Source organism: Rhopalosiphum maidis, chromosome 3, assembly GCF_003676215.2.
Source record: "Rhopalosiphum maidis isolate BTI-1 chromosome 3, ASM367621v3, whole genome shotgun sequence".
In the NCBI taxonomy this organism is placed as follows: Eukaryota; Metazoa; Arthropoda; class Insecta; order Hemiptera; family Aphididae; genus Rhopalosiphum; species Rhopalosiphum maidis.
In genome coordinates this window covers 38,214,157-38,233,069 of record NC_040879.1, presented here as the reverse complement: position 1 = coordinate 38,233,069, position 18,913 = coordinate 38,214,157, and the positions used below count along the sequence as shown (strand labels likewise).

Below are 18,913 nucleotides of genomic sequence, written 5' to 3'. Positions count from 1 at the left end.
TTCGCCATAGTCGTAATTTTTTTGTTACTTTAACGTTTTGTTTTTATTTTTAACTTAAATGTGAAAAAAAAACTAAGCATGGACCGCGATAATTATCATCATTATTATAAAACCACTGTTATTGGAAAGGAAAATAAAATTGTCGTACAGCGAAACGCGGCCAGCTGCTTGTGAGAGAAAACCTTTCAAAGACGGTAGGTGTACAGTGGAAAGCAGTTGATTCGATTGCGTGCGGGTTTCGTAACATATTTTATACAGCTATAGTGGCGATCTCTCCGTATTCATGCGACACGAGTGTTGCGACGCGCGTACGACGGTCTTCTGTCCCTCGACCGGACGGTGATCGGATATCCGCCGACTTTCCGTGTGAATGCGTCGTTCATTTTTATCCGGATGTCCGACAGTTTGATGTCCGTGTGCACGCTGAAGTTGCGCAACACATCGGAGATCATCAGCTTCATCGATATCATCGCGTACTTCATACCTATATTCAGACACGGAACAAACAGACCGAACAGTCAGCGCAATTCAAGTTTGGTTTGGACGCGAGACGCTCACTACATATTATAAAAAATGTGCGCGCGAATGTTGTACGACTAGAGCACGGATTTGTATGCAATCTTTTTTTTCTTTTCATACTTTTGAATTTTCGTCGATAGACTCGCGAGTCGAAATCGTAGTAGACAGTAATTGCAAGCTTACGACAATCATTCATTTATTTATTTTTGTTAATATTTGACAAAATATAATATTTATTACATATATTTAATCATATTATTTTTTTTAAGAATAAAAACTATAAAGATTTTAAATTAATAATATTTTGTCGAATAGAAAATTCTAATAATACATTTTATCGTTTACGCGGGTTGTCTATTATTGTTTAGTAAACTATAAAAGAAAAATAATATAATAACAATATAAAATAAAATAAATAAATAATTTATATCATAATAATATCAACTTTACCGTTTTTAAAAAAAATTAAATTTTCTTGTTCATAATATTTAAAAAATGTTTTTAAATATGTGTATAGCATAATATTTTTATGATTTTTACTGCATATTGTAATAATTTTAATGCATGAAAATCTATGCTCTAATTATGATTACTTTACATTTTTGTCTCGCGTCCATTTTGTGTGAAGTTTCAGTTTAAAAAAAATAATAGTAAGAGAGATTAATATAAATAACTGTTAGACAAGGTCATTAGATTGGCACCACAAAAATGATAGAGAGTAATAATGTTGTATTTTTATTTTCTGTTTCATTAGTAAACTGTTATTCAACGAGATCTACTTGAAAACGTACGTTACAAGTATATAATGTTAATGTTATTTAAAACATATAATATGTATCATTAAAGTATGACAAAAAAAAAATTGATTGGTTTATTAGTTTTCTCCTCATATATTATAATTGTTTATTATTTTTATTATTGATCTTGTTCACCACAAAGATGTATAAAAAAAAAAAATCAAAAACTAATACTAAACGTTTTAAAAATGAGTTGTTTGAACGTTACAAATAGATAAGGTAACGGTCATTGATTAATAGAATGTAATAGATAGAATATTAAGTCGTAATAAAAAAAAAATAGAAAAAATGGGTTTCAGCGTGACTTTAAAAAGTTATAGAAATACGCGTACTATACTATTGATTTTAGTGCTTTAAACATAATATCTCTACAGCAGTTATAATTTATTAACGATCGACCAAAGACTTATAAAATTACAATATATTCAAAAATAAAAGTATACCGACAGACGTCTTGCCAAAAACGTGCGCAGACATATAGTTATTATTGTGCGAACGAGTACAACAGGTCTCGGGACTACACGGGTTCAGTGCGAGCCGACGGGATTACCGTGATTTCGGGCTGTCGATTAAATACTTTGGCGAAATTTCGTGAGTGAAAAAACAAAAGTCGCCAAAAAGTTTTTGTAAGTTTTTCGCTGGTCGCGCACACTCACCTATGCATCCCCTCGGGCCGCCGCTGAACGCTATGTAACTGTACTTGTGCCGTTTGGCCACGTTCTCCAAGCTGAAGTTGTCCGGGTTGAACGCCTCGGGATTCGGGTACAGGTGCGGGCAGTGGTGCGTGACTATCGGCGATATTGTAACGCTGGCGCCCCTCGGCAGGACGTAGTTTGCTAGTATTATAATATAGTACGTATAGTTTAAATACGTGTGTGTGCATGATGGTATGTGATGATAGGATTGTGCTGATTATACACAGAGGGCATGGTGCGGGAAAAAAAATCTTCCATCGAAAGATCGTGATTTGAACGTGTGAATATAATACGGTTAGACCTCTTCTAACAGACACTTCTAAAAAGCGAGCACTTCCAATTAAAATAATCTTTTATTTTCAAAACAAACCGAATCCTATAAATATTGGACACAATTTCAGCGGCCAAGAATGTCCGGTATTTAGAGGTGTTTGTGTATTACGCGATCCCAAAATATATCACGAGGATAAGAAACGAAAGCAATGGAGACGAGCGGCAAACTATAGTTAACGGATTGAAAATGCGATAGGCAGTTTTTGAAATTTTTTATCATATAAAAAACGACTTCTTAAAATATTTTATTTTTTTGTATTTTGCTTTATACAACTTTTTTGACGTCATATATCAAAGGATTTAAGAACCCATTTGTGTTCTCCCGTCAGGCGTCCCCCTGCCTAAATCCAAAAATATGGCTAAAATTGCCACTTATTTTCATATCCGATTTAAGAATAAATTTTTCAAGATAATATGAATAATATGAATAATCTTCGAAATCTTGTTTGTCCGATAATACAAATCACATGACGTGAATTTATAAACAACGACAGCAAAACGAGTGGCTCATGTGTTATACTCACTGACTTTAATGTCTTCCACCAGCTGTCTTGTGAACACTGATATAGTCGGAAACATCCTCAGAGTTTCTTTGATAACCTGTTCTAAGTACACAAAGTTGGCTGTATCCTCGGGAGTCAAATCACGGTCGCTGTCGCCCACCACATTGTAAATTTCGTCGTACACTTCGTCCTGAAAACACGCGAACGCACACGTTTTCCATATGTTTAAGAGTAAACAAAATAAATAATAACAAACAAAAACCGTTGTCCTAACCAATAATCAGTGGTGACGAGTTTGGTTCAAAAAACAAACAAAAAAGGTTGTTAAACAACTAATACCCGAACCCACCCACCTCATCGTCCTTTCCCGGCTAAATGCGCTAAAATCCCATTTCATTTGCATGAATTAATTTTGCATTAATTAATTAATTTGTAACAATGTTTTTGCTATAATTTTTTTTTTTTTTTTTGCAATTGGTAAAATAAAGGTAACTCAGGAACATATTATCTTCAGATTCAGGATTTTCCCTCTAAACGAATTCCTGGGTACGCATCTGTCATGGTTACATATTCATCATTTTATACATACAGATTACAGCGTTTACACGTTTTGTTTTTCCGTTGATTTTTTAGATCATTCTAAACTGGCTGAGAAAAAAACTGTTTAATAATTTTATAAAGTCAGCCCAAGTATTTTTAGGTAAAAATGTTTTATGTGTACTCAGTTTGAATAAAAAAAAAAGAGCCTTGATCTTCTTGTATCAAATTATGTATTACTTTAAACTTTAAAGTTTAAAGTATTTTTGAGAACAATTTGTTAATTGAACATTATATTAAGTCCAGATAACACCGCCAGTTGGCGATTTTCATTATCCTCCAAATATTATTTCTTACGATCGACTACAATTTATTGTGACTGTAAACTGCACTGGAAAATCGTTTAAAAATTCCAATAGGTACGACAATTAATTGATTTTTCTCAGTGCTGAATTATATTTAACAAAAAATTGCCAACTATAATATATAGGTACCTATTCAATATTCTTAAATTAAATCATGTCAAGTTTATTATATTTTATCGGTAAAATTATCGTGTTAAGTTTGCAATAAAAATTTAATCGCCATCTGAGTTTAAATTTATCCGATTTTTGACATTATTATGGAATTTTTCACTGATTTAATAAATTAAATATATATTTAAGTATTTAACATTGGTTATAATACCTGTACATAATTTTTCTAAACCATATTATACGAACACAAAATATAACAATGAAAAAATCAATCCCCATTTTTTTTTTAAATGCGGTGCATAGTTTTTCGTTATTTTTTGAATTTTTTTTTTTTAAAGAAGTTGTCTAGCCGTTTGGTTTATCCACGCTTTGCCTATGATTATTTACTCGTAATGGTGTTATTATAACTCGATTTTATGTGTAACCATACTGCACTTATTGTTATACCTACCTGAATGTCTTGATGGATGGCCAACAACAAAAGACAGAAACATTCAGTGGTAGCGTTTGTGTCACTGCCCTTTAAACAGACATAATATTATGTTATACAATTAAATGTTTTAAACTTTCATCTTAAAAAAAAAGTTGCCTATCCAAATCATTAATGTTCGATTAATATATTATTACCGCGAACATCATCGTTATGACTTCGTCCCTGACATCGGCGTTCGTAAAATCGGGATCGTTTTCGCTAGCCTCCAATAGCGTGTCAATAAAAGTTTTAAATTTGTTTTCTAAAAAACAAAATCGAATTAATTATTACAATCGCTAATATTTTATTTTCATAATTTTATTCATATACTTTTTTCATTCGTGAATTCTGTAGGATTCGATTCAGACTCGACTATTTTCGAACGGAAGTCGATTCTCTTTTCGTCGATCAACTATAGTACCGCAAACATAAAATTCAATGTGCATACATAATAATGTATAGGTACCTAAGTACGTTTACATTATCGACGTAAATGTTTTAAGATAAATATTAATAGTCGTCACTTACTTGCAACGGGAGTTTGTTGATCAATTCCAATTTTTCCCCGAGACCGCTCATAGACCTGTAGATTGAAAAGAACAAGCTCGGGTAGAGATACGGTCTGTTGACGGTCTTCACGAGTTGGTCTGCGATCCTAAAACATTACGGTGCTCGTACAATAATTGGCTTGTCGTTACAGTCGTACATTTATCACACTTACGTTGTCATGAGGTCTAAAAATTCGGTTTTATTGTGTTTTTCGTTTATACGGTAATCCATTGCAGTTACTGCAACAAAAATAAAACGAAGTAAAATCTATTGTAGAGTCGTATACTTTTTATTTCATTCTGCGATGATAAAAATAATAATAATAATAAAAAAAAAATGATCAGTGTAACAACAACAACAACTCGCAAACATAATATCCCGTAGATAGGAGGTAAGTAGGTAGGTTGGGTTTTTACCTTAATAATATTATATACTTTATACATTATTATTATTGCTATTATTATTAAGGTGTACGGTATAATAATATAAAAGACTGTGTTTATACTTACGGCATATGGTATCGAAAGTAGTCGATATAATATAATCCCAGAGGTCAAATGGTTGTGTTGAGTTAATATTTTTTCGGAGATTTTTTACGAGTATTTTATTTTTCTCATTGAAAACTGGATACAACTGCTCTAAAAACTTTACGTTGAACGCATACGATATGATGCGACGATGCTTTCGCCATCTGTCCACTGAAAACGATCGATAAACTAGTTATAATTTGAAAGCGTTATATTTTTCTGTGCGTTATGCCGTACAGTCTTGTATTAAAATAATGCGAAATTTATGAATAATTTGAAGAACGGCCAAACTCATAAACTAGGCAATGTGTACAAGAAATATTAAGAAGTTGGGAAAATTGTATAGTTTTTTTAATTCACCGAATTAATTATATTGAAATATTTAAGTTTAAGTTAAAAGTTAAAAATTACTTTTTTTTTTATTATTTGTAAAAGTCATAAGTTAAACAGAAAAAAGTAACATAGCTTAATTAAAAATCATGTTAATTTTTTTATTATTAACCAAATATTTACATTTCATGCCAAACACAGTAAGACAATTTGATAACAGTATAGGTACTATAGGTACACTAACCTAACAAAGATAGATAGTAAAAATAATATACTACCTATGTAAGATAAATTGACAAAACAAATAACAGAAATGTTCAACACCCGAGATTATAGATCCCAATTAAAGTTTTAACTATAGTTATAAGTTATTCGTTTTGATTTTTAAGAAATCACAGCAAAAACAACATACAGATTTGAAATTATAACTGTCTATGAAAATTTATATAAATTTGTATTTATGTAAGTTATTTTGATCCCTAATGAAATCCAGGTACATTTGACAATTAAATTGTTTACTTTTCAAAATGACAATAACTGCAATACATATTATACCTAATAATGTAAAATAATACCCATTCTGATTATTATTTATAAATATATATATATATTAAATAGGGATTATAATTAGAAAAAAAATATTTTTTTATTTATAATAGCTATATACATTACACCAGAATAAAATTAACTCATTGTGTTATAGATAAGTTACTTTAGAAATCACAGTAACTGGTTATACCTAGACTTTAATTTTGTTTAACCTGTTAACACCCAGCTTTAAAAATTATCAAAAATAGACGTAATAATATTATCATCGTAAATAATACGGTGGAGTACGTATAATACCTACGTGACCAATCATCGGGGAAAATTGTTCTGATTTCAACATAATAAATGATAATATCTACATTGTTACTATAGTAGACTCGACGGGTTAAATTTGATTTTTAATCCAAAAACCTCATTTCTACTTTCCATAATACAAAACAAAACCATTATTATTATTATTATTATTATTATTATAACATGACTACTTTACAATAAGCTCTGTTTGCGCTCTCCGTATGTATTCAAGACTCACATATCTCACAATATCGTTTTCATTTATTAATATTTATTTAATGATGATGTAAAAATATTACAGCCATATATGCTTAACACTTGAAATATTCTACATTGAAATATGAAAATTAAAAACTAATGTAAATACCTGAAGCGGTTAACAAGCCTTCGCCGAGTAAACTTTTCAGGAACGAATATAGTTGTCCCTTTTCCAGTGCTCTTGAATTATTTAATACGATCTAAAATCATTGATAACATTATTATTATTATTATTATTATTATTATTATTATCGTTATTATTTTATAGGCTAATTATGTATAATTATAAATAATTCAGTTGTTCAAATTACTTTTTACTATTATTATTGCGACTCGTTAGTCGTTATATGAGATTAATGATATGATAATATTATACTAATACTATACGTTCTGAATGAGATCATACTTGCGCAGAGACCAATTTTGACAGCGTAGTGAAAACACAGGTCGGCCGCCAGGGTACTATCTAATTCTTATTGGAGTATACTACGCACGTAACGTTCCATTATCGTGATCGAAGTATATTATAATATATGAGCTAAAACATGCATCATAATTCTAACGGCGAGCACCTCTATACATCATATGTTTAATTTTCTTTTTTATAAGAAACGATAAACTATTGTATAATATAGTATCATAAACATAGCAACAAAATTGCTATAGATAATAATATTATGTAACAATACTATTTATGCTAAAACAAAAGATCCAAAATAATTAGCCACGACAGCAATACGGACGAACGTTAAAATTAAAATATACACTCAGACTGTTCACAAAATATAATGAATCAGATACGTCATTCCAACGGTCAGTCGCCTGTGCACTGCAGTCCAACAGGCGGAAAAATAATAATAATGCTTTCTCCCCTTGCTCTAAGTAAAATCCATAAGAAGAAATTATCACACCAACACCGACGAGTGTCGTATGAAATTAAACATTATTAAAAATTCGATTTTAATAGATTACATACTTAGTAAATAGTATTAATTTATTTTGGTAGTAGTATTCGTTCTATGAGTTTTAGCGTTTATTTATTACCCGTATTTACTATTTTCGAACAAAATATTATGGAACAATTTTAAAAATCTATTTGAAAACAAAATTTAAAATATATTATCATAATATAATATACGTATATATTATTTATATAAATGCTTTAAATGGAAAAAAAATAAATTCATATGATTAATTAAATGCTGGGTATATTTAGGTTTATATTTAAGGATTGACTTATTTCCACTATTATTATTATTACTGTACTTTCATATTAAATATTAATATTTGTAAAACCATACTCATGGGTTCATCGCCGAGTTGAAAAAAAGAGTAATAACTTGTTATCAATGAATAAACTTCGGTGAAATTTAAAACGAACTACGCATCCTGCACTTCAATAATTGATAATCAAATTCATCACATTTATCGTGATCTAATCATCCTAAAAATGAACATTTTTTTTATATGAAACGTCACCAATTGGTCATAAATCACAATATTCATTTATTATTTTGATAAAACAAAAATACTCTAAATCAATGTGCGAAGTAATTATGCTCATAACTCGGTAATCGTAAAAATGAATAAAAATGGATACTTTCTATCGTCACGATTTGAGCAATAAAATTATAATTTTAAATATATTGCAAAATATTTAAAGTGCAGTAAAAAGCCATGCTAAAAGGTAAAGTCAACTAGTTTGTATCTGTCTTGTATTTACTTCCATTAAAGGTTTTTAATTATTTATGTAAATCTTTTAATAATCGGTGTGTTATTACTTTTTATAGTATTAACTGTATTTACAAAAAATATAACTACTCGAATTTCAATCTACTCTCATACAAGCGTAACTTTGTATCAGTGGGGTAGAAACGCTTGGAGGACAATAACCAATAAGTAACGATATAGCTCCGAAAATAAAATACGACGAAGCCTATATCAAATTTGTGTTTATTGCAATATTGAAACATGAAAATCCGATCTCAGTATGTAATGATTAGTATGTGCTCCCATTCTCAGTAATGAAGCTTTATAGTTCGCAAATTTAAAACCCCAATTAAAAACTTTCTGTCCTAATTTGAACGATTGACTGCCAAAATCTGTCATTAGTAAGAAAAATTACTTGAAAATAATAAAACTCGAAATAAATGGTTTATGATTCGCGTTTTCTGAAAAATGTTGTTTAAGTCTTTAAAGATTTCATATATTATAGGTAACAAGTTGTTTACAAAACAATCTTTTTTATTATTTTATCGAAGAGTTTTTTCGTAAGAATAACCATATTTCCTTAATTCTCTCCTTGGTATTTTTTAAATATACTATTTAAAGTCTGAAATTTTTACCCTCAAAAGCACAAACTAGATTTAATTTTTTTGTGAAACCACTGTCAAAGTTTGAGATAAAAGCATCTTTTAACCTACTTATTGTGTATGTAGAAACCAAAAAAACACACATCGTTATAAGATCAATTATTCATCACTCCGTTCAGAATCTTAAACATAACTGTTTGATGAAATTCTTTAAAAACATCATATAAATAGTAATAAAAAAATTAATTTTATGAAATTATAAGTTAAGTACCAAAATAAAATAATTTTATATTTTAATGATGACGTGATTAACAAAATGTGTAAGTATATAAAATTCTGGGTAGGTATAGCTGAAATTCTCCTTGGTATGATGTTAATTTATTATAGGTATGCATTGCATTAAGTAAACAATAATTTTTCTTAAAATAAAACTATGTAAATATAATATTATAGGAACCAACCTAACAATACGTAATATGTATTTATCACTATGCGAGTACTCACTGAAAAATGAAAAATAAGTACAATATGGCTCAACACATATTTGTTTTATTATTTGAGGTCCAGTGTCGGTAATAAAAACGAATGAAGAATTGAAAACCAAATTATTTATTTATCATAAATCCAATTTGCTTAGTTCAAAATCTACCAAAAATACATCGCTCTCATTCAGTGGCGTAAACCTTAGGTCCCAAAGGGTCGTGCTTATACCACTCTAAATAGTGTTTTCTTACAATATAAAAAAATACATGGCGGTATACCTAAATAAATCAAAATTTAAAAGCCAAACAAAACAAATAAACGTGTATGGCTAATAATTTTCGAGATTGTCTTGAAAGAAATTATAGTATAATTATAATTTATGATAAACGTAAAAATGTATAAAAATAAATAATAATATTTAAGAACGATAAACAAGTATTTTTCGACTCGCCTAGCTAGTATATAATATTGTGTACCTAGTAGGAATTATTAGTAACATAATATTTTATTTTGAATTTTCATTTGGCATATTATGTTATAGTTCATTGTAGAACTTATAATTCCATGAAAGCATGCGATGGTCAAAAATTTAAATTGTTGATTTTTTCCAAAATCTTATCGAACTTGTACGATTATGAAATTAACAAATAAATGTTAAAACGCCGATCAAAAACTATATATTTTCATCCGAACCATTGTAAATAATAAATTATTAATAATAGGTGCATTAAATAAATTATAATGGTATATTATATCTTATATTAAATGACATAGTATTCCGCGTGATCCTACAACCAATATGTTGTTATAATCATAAACTAACAGTCATGTCAAAGATTTAGGTGAATTTATGCAGTGACTTATTGACTTATTTATGAGTTATTTATTTGAACTATATTACAAACAGATATTGCAATTTAAGCGCTCGCTACGATATTAATCGAAAAGCGTTTTTTTTTTTTCGATTACCTGTTCTAAAATAAAAACACATTCTACTAAATTTGTTCAAATGATACTGTAATAGAATTGATTTTAGACATCGTCGAGTAGACGTTTTCCACTGTTTTTTATCCGATAAAAACGATCGTACAACATACTTGTATATCCTCCGGTTTGACGACGCTAACATAATGGATTGGGCCTATCCACGTCCCCACTGGCTCGTAATTGTATTGTTCGGCGTTCTCTTTGAGTTTTGCTATCGTCTCTAAAGAAAAACATTCAAATAGTATTACTTATAAGCACCACATTTCTGTACAACGTGAATTTTTCTTCTGTTCTAAATCGTCTAATAAGCCAACGGCGGCAACCGATTACAACGATGAAGTTATTGCTATTATTATTATGGTAGTAGTGCTAACCATCGTACGTATGAGTAAACATAGAAGTGGTTCCGATCAATGGATAAGACGGTGGTCCGGGAAGTTTACCGGCTAAATCCAAAAAATATCGATGCTTCCATCTCCAATGAAACCACAAAGCCAATATTAACACGACCGACGTATAGATTATCAGCTCAGGCGATGACAATTTACCGTACATCTAGAATTAAAAATTTGGTGTTAATTTGGATTGCGTCGTTTTTTTCTCAAGCTTAAACATTGTAAATGATCAGTCGAGTTTAAACACAAGATTTAAAAATTATTACCTAATCCTCGTCGTTTTAAAATTGGCCACTTTAATATCGTTAGTTAAGGCTAAAAATAGTGAATATTAATTTACATTATTAAAAGAATATAGTTCTTAAATGAATTATAGCGTAAATTGTTTGTTCTTTAAAACCCTCGAGTTAACGTTAAATATAATCATATTATTATAATTGTTTTCTGGTTACCTTTAAATCTTTACTGCTTTGAGTTTGTATTTATAGCAAACCAACTTAATTTGTTGAAGCGTTTGTAACAAAAGTGTTAAAATACTACAGACACGTTATAATCAGGATCCTAAATATGTTGAATGAAATTATTGTGTTAAATTGCTATTTTTAATAAATTAAATAATATTTAGTTTTTTGATGTACCTAGTAAATAGTATAATTTAAAATATATTTTTCATTGTTTTCTATATTGACGTTTTATTTAATTTGTAAATCATTAGCAATAAAATGTTCCATATAACTTATATATATTTATTAGGCAACTTAAAAAATTAAAATTATATAAAAACAATTTATAATCTCGTCATATTTACGATGAAATATAAAATTTATTATTTAACATAAATAACGAAGGGTATAGAGAAAATTAATTTATACATATTTAAACGAGTTAGCTAAGTTTAAAACTATTACATTTATTATGTTAAAATACAATTCATTAAAAGTTAAAATATTTAAATAACATGACGTGATCGCTTATTCCTAACGTTTATTTTAGTTTTTCGAACATAAGAATTAGATAGTGTTTGTTGATATAAGTCGTAATACCAATAATAATATATTTCATTACTTACAATGTGTTTTCGTGTCAACCTATCACTATTAAAAATACTGAAAGACTATAGAGTAAATTACATTCTTTTAGAACGTTTCTATAGCCTCAACAAATATAAAAGTGTCAAGGATGACAATGACAAAAACATACATCAAATTTTATGTGAAAAGATATATTTTTTTTTTTTTTTGCTTACAAAACACAATTTACCATGCGAAATGTAATTATGTTTTTATTTATACATTAGAAACGCATCCAATGGTAAAATATTAAAATGTTGTTAAAATCATTATTAAATTATTCGTCAATTAGAACCATATATAATGTATGCATTAAACACCTTGAAAAATTGCTATTATTTCATAATCTTGACGACAAATCCCATTATGTTTTGAATAAAACTACCATCTATAATATCCATACGGTCAGACATCGGATGGATATAATAATTTAATTTCTCAATCATTATTGCATTATTATAATCTTATACTTTCCGATTACCTATGCAGCAAACATAGCTTTCATAAAATAAAATAAAAATACTCACAGAAATACGTGTATACCTAGATACTCTAGATAAACCAGCTTTAATGTAAATGGTAACAAAATATCATCCAAGCTATAAATAATACGATGCATAGGACATAGAAATAGGGTAATTTAAATATTTTGATATGGTTATACAAACAATGTAACTATAGATTTTACAATGAAATTGTCTAGTTTTTGAGAAAATCATGAAGAAACAAAACTCAAGGTACGTGAGACCCCTTTAGAATAAAATATATATTACTTTTTATATTATATTGGTCAATTGACTTATTCAAGAGTTGTACGTCTCTGGTTGAATTACTTATTGAATATTTTCATAATGTAATGTATTTTATTGTAAAAATGTAGGAACAAAGATAAAACAGAATATTTTTTGATTACTCTTGATGATTATTATTATAATTCTATAACAGTTATTATTTCAAAAATTGCATGTTTAATAAAAATGTATGGGAATTCGAATAAATATGATATAACACATCAATATTCGTATTGTGTAGTCCACCTAATACATAAGTCTTCGTCCGAGATACAATAACATTAAACTAGAATAACTACAACAAGTATATATGTATATGTAGACGAAATAAACACTCAATAATAATAATATATATATTGCATTGTATTGTACCTATATATCAATTATACCTACAAAATAATTGTTTTAAATGTAAATACTAATTTTCTCAAAAAATCTTGACATGTTTAAAAATATTGTTTTTAAATTATATGGTGATTACAAAACAGCATTTTTTTATATATACATATATATATTTTCACCTTTTGATTGACATCATTCATTTTTAATATGCCATACTCCGAATATAAAATTAAATAAATCAATTTTATATGCATATATAAATTTAATTACGAACAAATAGTTAAAATAATACGATTTGATTTTAAAAATATTGCTTACTGTAATGACTTCAGATTGTAAAAAAATAAATAAATAAATTTCTAATACCATTTATAGTTTTTTTTTAGAAAATGAGTGTTTATCTTTAAAATAGTCACTTTGTAGTTACTATATTATTATTTCGTATATTTTATTCAAACCCGTGTATATTCATAAAAAAAAATTAAAGCAATGCTGTTAGGAGTATAGAAAATATTCCTGTTTTTTTTTTTTTATTTAATAATAATTTCTCATTGTCTCGCTACCCGCATTTTTACTTATAAACCTCTCTCGTTGACTATAGCCAATATAACGTGAGTATAGGTACCTAAACCTAACTGTATTTAAAGGTCGTCCACGAATATGTAGTGTTTAGGAGACTCTTATTGTAGTGTTCGCCAAGCACAGTCCAGGAAACAATGGCAGTTTCATCGCGCGTGAAACTCAACAAAACGATACAAAAATATGATAATATTATGTATAGGTGCCCACACAATACCATATACGGCGCTTATAGGTATGCACTTTCCACTTCACACACACAATAGGAGTTGGTTTTCTAAAAGTTTTTCATTAATATCAGGATACCTATACAAATATGCTTATAAACGTTGTCATCGCTAAGTGTTTGACAAACATTGTTTTTTCAACTTCAACTCGGTCGATCTGACTTCAGACTACAGACGAATCTACATATAAACAGCGATTATTTACAAACGCTTATAAAAATAACGAACGCGACTACAGTTGTGATGATATTAGATAAATTGAATTGTTTTGTATTCATATAAATCAACTGCATTTTTCACAAACAACGTGTTTCTTGGTAAATGGTTTTAAAATTTAAAATTAAAAAAAAGAAAAAGAGAAAAAACGGCGATTGCCAATTGACATATTTTACAAAATAATAAATCCTAAAATATTATTAACATTTATAAACGAATAAAACCATACAAAATCACTGACCAAATATATTTTTTGCTGCAAAAACGTACTAAAGGTATTATATTAATGACATTGAACTATAAATATTAATAACACGTTTAACAAAAAACCTCCATACAATTTTACCAAGAAAATTATCGAGTCGTGTCAAAAGAATCACCATATCTATCTGAACTATATATATATATATAACATAATATTACAATTATATTACAACGGTAACTCTATTATATTATGAACTCGCGTACACCTTTTACATGATAATAAAATATAATATAATATAACACGAGTGTCCTGCCGATCGTAATTATAATAATGTAAAAATTATGAAAAAAAATTTGAAAAAGATCTAAAATTTAATTCACGTCTAAAATTAATTTATAATATACTCATATGTATATATAAATGAGTACAAAAATACTATAATATTTATTATTCGATTTTATATCATTAAAAACATAAATCATAGAACAAATACCGCTCAACGACGCGTCGTCGTACAATAATTATAATACATCCGAAGCGTTGCGATATTTTATTTGACGAATCAAATCGTACAACATCAATTACATAATATACTATTAACTATTAAACATTTTTTTTATTTAATTTTTAGGAACACACATTCCACCAAAATACCCAAAAGTATTTCAGCGCATTATTATTTTTCTCTCTTAGACTCTCACCCGACATAGTAGACAAAACACATATATGTAAAATCGTTGTTTACGATTGTTGAGTACCTAACCTTAAGAGGACGCAACACCCGCGTGCGTTGTCTCCTTCTTACAAGTGCGCAACATAGAAAATTTACGATCAGCAGATTACGTTTGGCTCCGTTAGTTTAAAAAATAGAGTGAATGAAACTTGATGGTAAGAACATATCTATGTATGCACGTTGGATTTTTACGATTATTTATAGTTTTTAAGTGAGCTATGAGTATTTTTAATTTACACTAAATTATGTAAGCATAAGTTGCTAAAAAAATTGAACTATCGTAAAAAAACCAACATACAAACACAGATAATGTTTTTACCATTAAGTTTTGTAATAGATCGATTCACACTAATTTTCAAACTAACAGAACTAAACGTAATCTGCTGACTGTAAACTTGTTATGTTAAGTACTTGTAAGACGGTGACATGCGTGTGTGACACTTTCTTAATGTAAAATTACTCATACAAAAATTACTAAGAAATATATTATTATATTATCGAGGGTTTGACGTGCCAATTTTATATTTTATTATATTGGACTTTAAAAGTCAAAAATTAATGTTGCAAATTTATTTAGATATTAAATTGTTTTGAGACAATATTTAGACAAATTGATGTATCATATCCTCAAAAATAGTATTATAATATTAATTATAATATTCTCTTCAAATTTAGTGATGAGTGATTTTATTCTAAAATAATTCAAAAACAAAAAAAAAAACAATATTTTTCGTGAACTCATTTTGTCTATGTTGCGCGTTGGCCATAGAAATAAAACAAACTGACATCCTCTTAAAAGTTTTAAAGTACGTAATAAAATAATAATCCAATTTAGTTTGTTATTATATTTTTTTTCAACATCACAGCAGGATAACCACTATGTTAGTATTTTAGTAATAGAAATTGGTTCGTCATATATTATGTTATTATTACATGTAGGGAATCATCCTCCTTTTTTTCAATATTTACGTTATTAAAAATCTGGTTTTTGAAATTTTTAAGTATACTAAAACCATATTTTCAAAATTCTTAAAAAATGTTTGTATTCACTATTTTTAAAGAGTACTCTGTGAAAAAGAACTTTTTATTTTCCAAATAAAAACCCCCTTTTTTGTTATAAATTATTTGCCATTTGGTGAATAATTTTTCTAGAAATGTTAACGTTTACAAAATAAAAATTTCAGCTAACGTAATTTTTGAGTTATTTAACTTTGCGTACTAAGGATAATAGGTCCATTATAATGAGTTTAAAGAAGATAATATGAGAGTCAGTGGCGGTTTTGGTTGTATTTTTTTAGTGAGGCGAATACCTTATGAATACCCCTCCCCCTATTATAACAAAAATTAAACAGTACGAATGGAATTTATAAATATAAAAATAGTTATAATATAATTTTAATTATATATATATAGTGACATATACATATGTATTACAACAATAACAATTGATTGTTTATATTTTTATTGAACGTGCCGCACTGCCACAGTGCCCTTAGCCGTGGCTGCGGGCTGACTATAATAGTAAATCTATTTTCAGTACGTAGAGGCGATGACAAAACGTACCTCATCACTATGATTATTGCGCATGCGTAATTCTACTTAATTAACCAGTCGCGTGCATTCGCCTACATACGCATATGTGTGTGTAATTTGTGTACACAAGTACAAAGTCAGAGGCGACGTAAAACGGTGCTGGTCTGACGTCATTGGAAATACGCTAAAATACCGACGTTAGTTTACGACGTTTACGTACTAATTATTTCGTGCATTTCATATCGGTTTATCGATATTTTTGATAATATACACGGAATGATAGGTACAATAAAATAATAAATAATAATTCAAATTAAAGTGAAACGAAGAAGCATTCTTTCTCAAATAAAGTCATAAATACCTTAAAAATTATTAGCGAAATATGTGCTATTAGTGAACCAAGAAGTTCATATTTTGAGCATTATTTACCACAAAATTTTAGGTGAGGCGCCGCCTCACTTGCCCCATCCCTAAAACCGCCACTGACGAGAGTTATAAGTAACTTGAATATTTTAATAATTAATATTAATCTAATAAATTTAAAAAATTATAAAAATGTCCTGCAAGTGCTATTAAGACTTGATCTTATAGTGCATATATTTTACATTTTTGTAAAACCACTTTTAAAAAATTGTGTCTTCGATGTAAACATTTTAATAATTGAAAAACTACTTGATCGAATTTTAAATTACGTAGATCGACATTAAAAAAAAAAATTATCCGCTAAATAATTTATAATAATAAATAATTTGATAGAAAAAAACTAAGGTTCTTAGTTTATATTTAAAAAACAGAAAGTTGTGTCAGCACAACATTCCTTAAGTAGTATAAAAATTTCAGGATCTTAAGAATATAGTCATTAAGTAAAATATTTAAGCATTCCAAAAATAAAATTGTAAGCTAGGTGAATCTCTAAATATATACACAATTCACGCCAAACGTTCCGAATGAAATGAAAAAGACAATTGAAAAAAAAAAAGTTTCTAACTTTGTACAATCGTCAACATAATATTAAATCCAGAATCACTGTTATCATTATCTCAGATCAAAAAGGAGAGTATAGTACAGCAAAACCAATTGTGTTCAATTTTATTTTTCCGATGTACTCAATATACGAACCGAGTGTCTGCAATTATTGTGTTTGATGTACCACCGTCGATTTATATAAATGCATAATACGCTTTAGTCTGTGAAATTACAGCATTGCGTAGTTGTCCCACAATAAAATTGTACTTACTTGTAATGTTTTTTTTTTTTCTAACGTGTAGGTATTCGTGGACGGATATATTTTCAATTTAAAATGGTATTTCATAAGTATTTAGTTACGTTCGGTCGCAATGTACTCACATGTACATATACAAAATTTATATGAATGTTATTTATCTGCAACATCGCTCGTCTCGTTATCTACTTATGATGGCAATCATAACGTTGAAAACGGTATTTGGTTTTTATTTTTTAAACATTATGTCGTGCGATTTACGATCCCCGTGCCGTACATGTAATTTAAAACGAAAATACAATGCAATAACGACTATTATTTTATTTCATAATACTTAATCGGCGAGGAAATTTCAACAAAAAACGTCATAACTCATAATATAACATATATATATATATATTACGAGAATGCCAATACACATCTTTAAAATTATTTTTTTTCGTTTCGTTTTGTTTTCACATTATCTATTGATAGTTATTTAAAACGATAAAAATTATGGAAGACACCACAAGTTCTTATCTTTGATCATCTCGTTCTCAGTTTAACCATGACATATTATTATTATAGCCGTTGTATTAAGTTAGTTGTATATATTTTTATCTACAAAATAAAGATAATCTATCGTTAATAATATATTTTTATTTACATCAAACATTATTTATTCTAAGATATTATATACAAATTAATAAAAAAAAAAAAAAAAAAACAAGGAACTCTACATCGAATGTATCTTCAGTAGTCATTGATCAGGTAAGTCCCTGTGATAAATGCACCTATTTAATTTAAAAGGAATGATAAATTAAAACGTTAACTAAAAAATCATTCTGAAAGAAAGAATTATTGAAAATGTATTACCATCGAAATAGTACTAAATGACGTACGTATTTGGAGTAGATAAATGTAAGAATCATATTTTATTTTTGAAATGACGAAGAAAAGTTAAATCTCGAATGAAGAAAATCGAGTTTTGCCGTCTTTT

At 28.1% G+C, this 18,913-nt stretch overlaps 1 protein-coding gene across 1 annotated transcript; it reads right to left on the bottom strand.

Annotated features, from left to right (window-relative positions):
* Positions 1-281: 281 nt before the first annotated feature.
* On the bottom strand, positions 282-11,176 carry LOC113555810 (cytochrome P450 4C1-like). Its single transcript, XM_026960358.1, has 12 exons — positions 10,996-11,176; positions 10,732-10,841; positions 6,949-7,039; positions 5,391-5,579; positions 5,054-5,120; positions 4,861-4,987; positions 4,663-4,744; positions 4,488-4,594; positions 4,312-4,380; positions 2,869-3,037; positions 1,973-2,152; positions 282-484 (listed from the first exon to the last, which is right to left on the bottom strand). Exons 1-12 carry the CDS (start codon positions 11,174-11,176, stop codon positions 282-284), a joined length of 1,575 nt encoding a protein of 524 aa, XP_026816159.1.
* Positions 11,177-18,913: the final 7,737 nt, after the last annotated feature.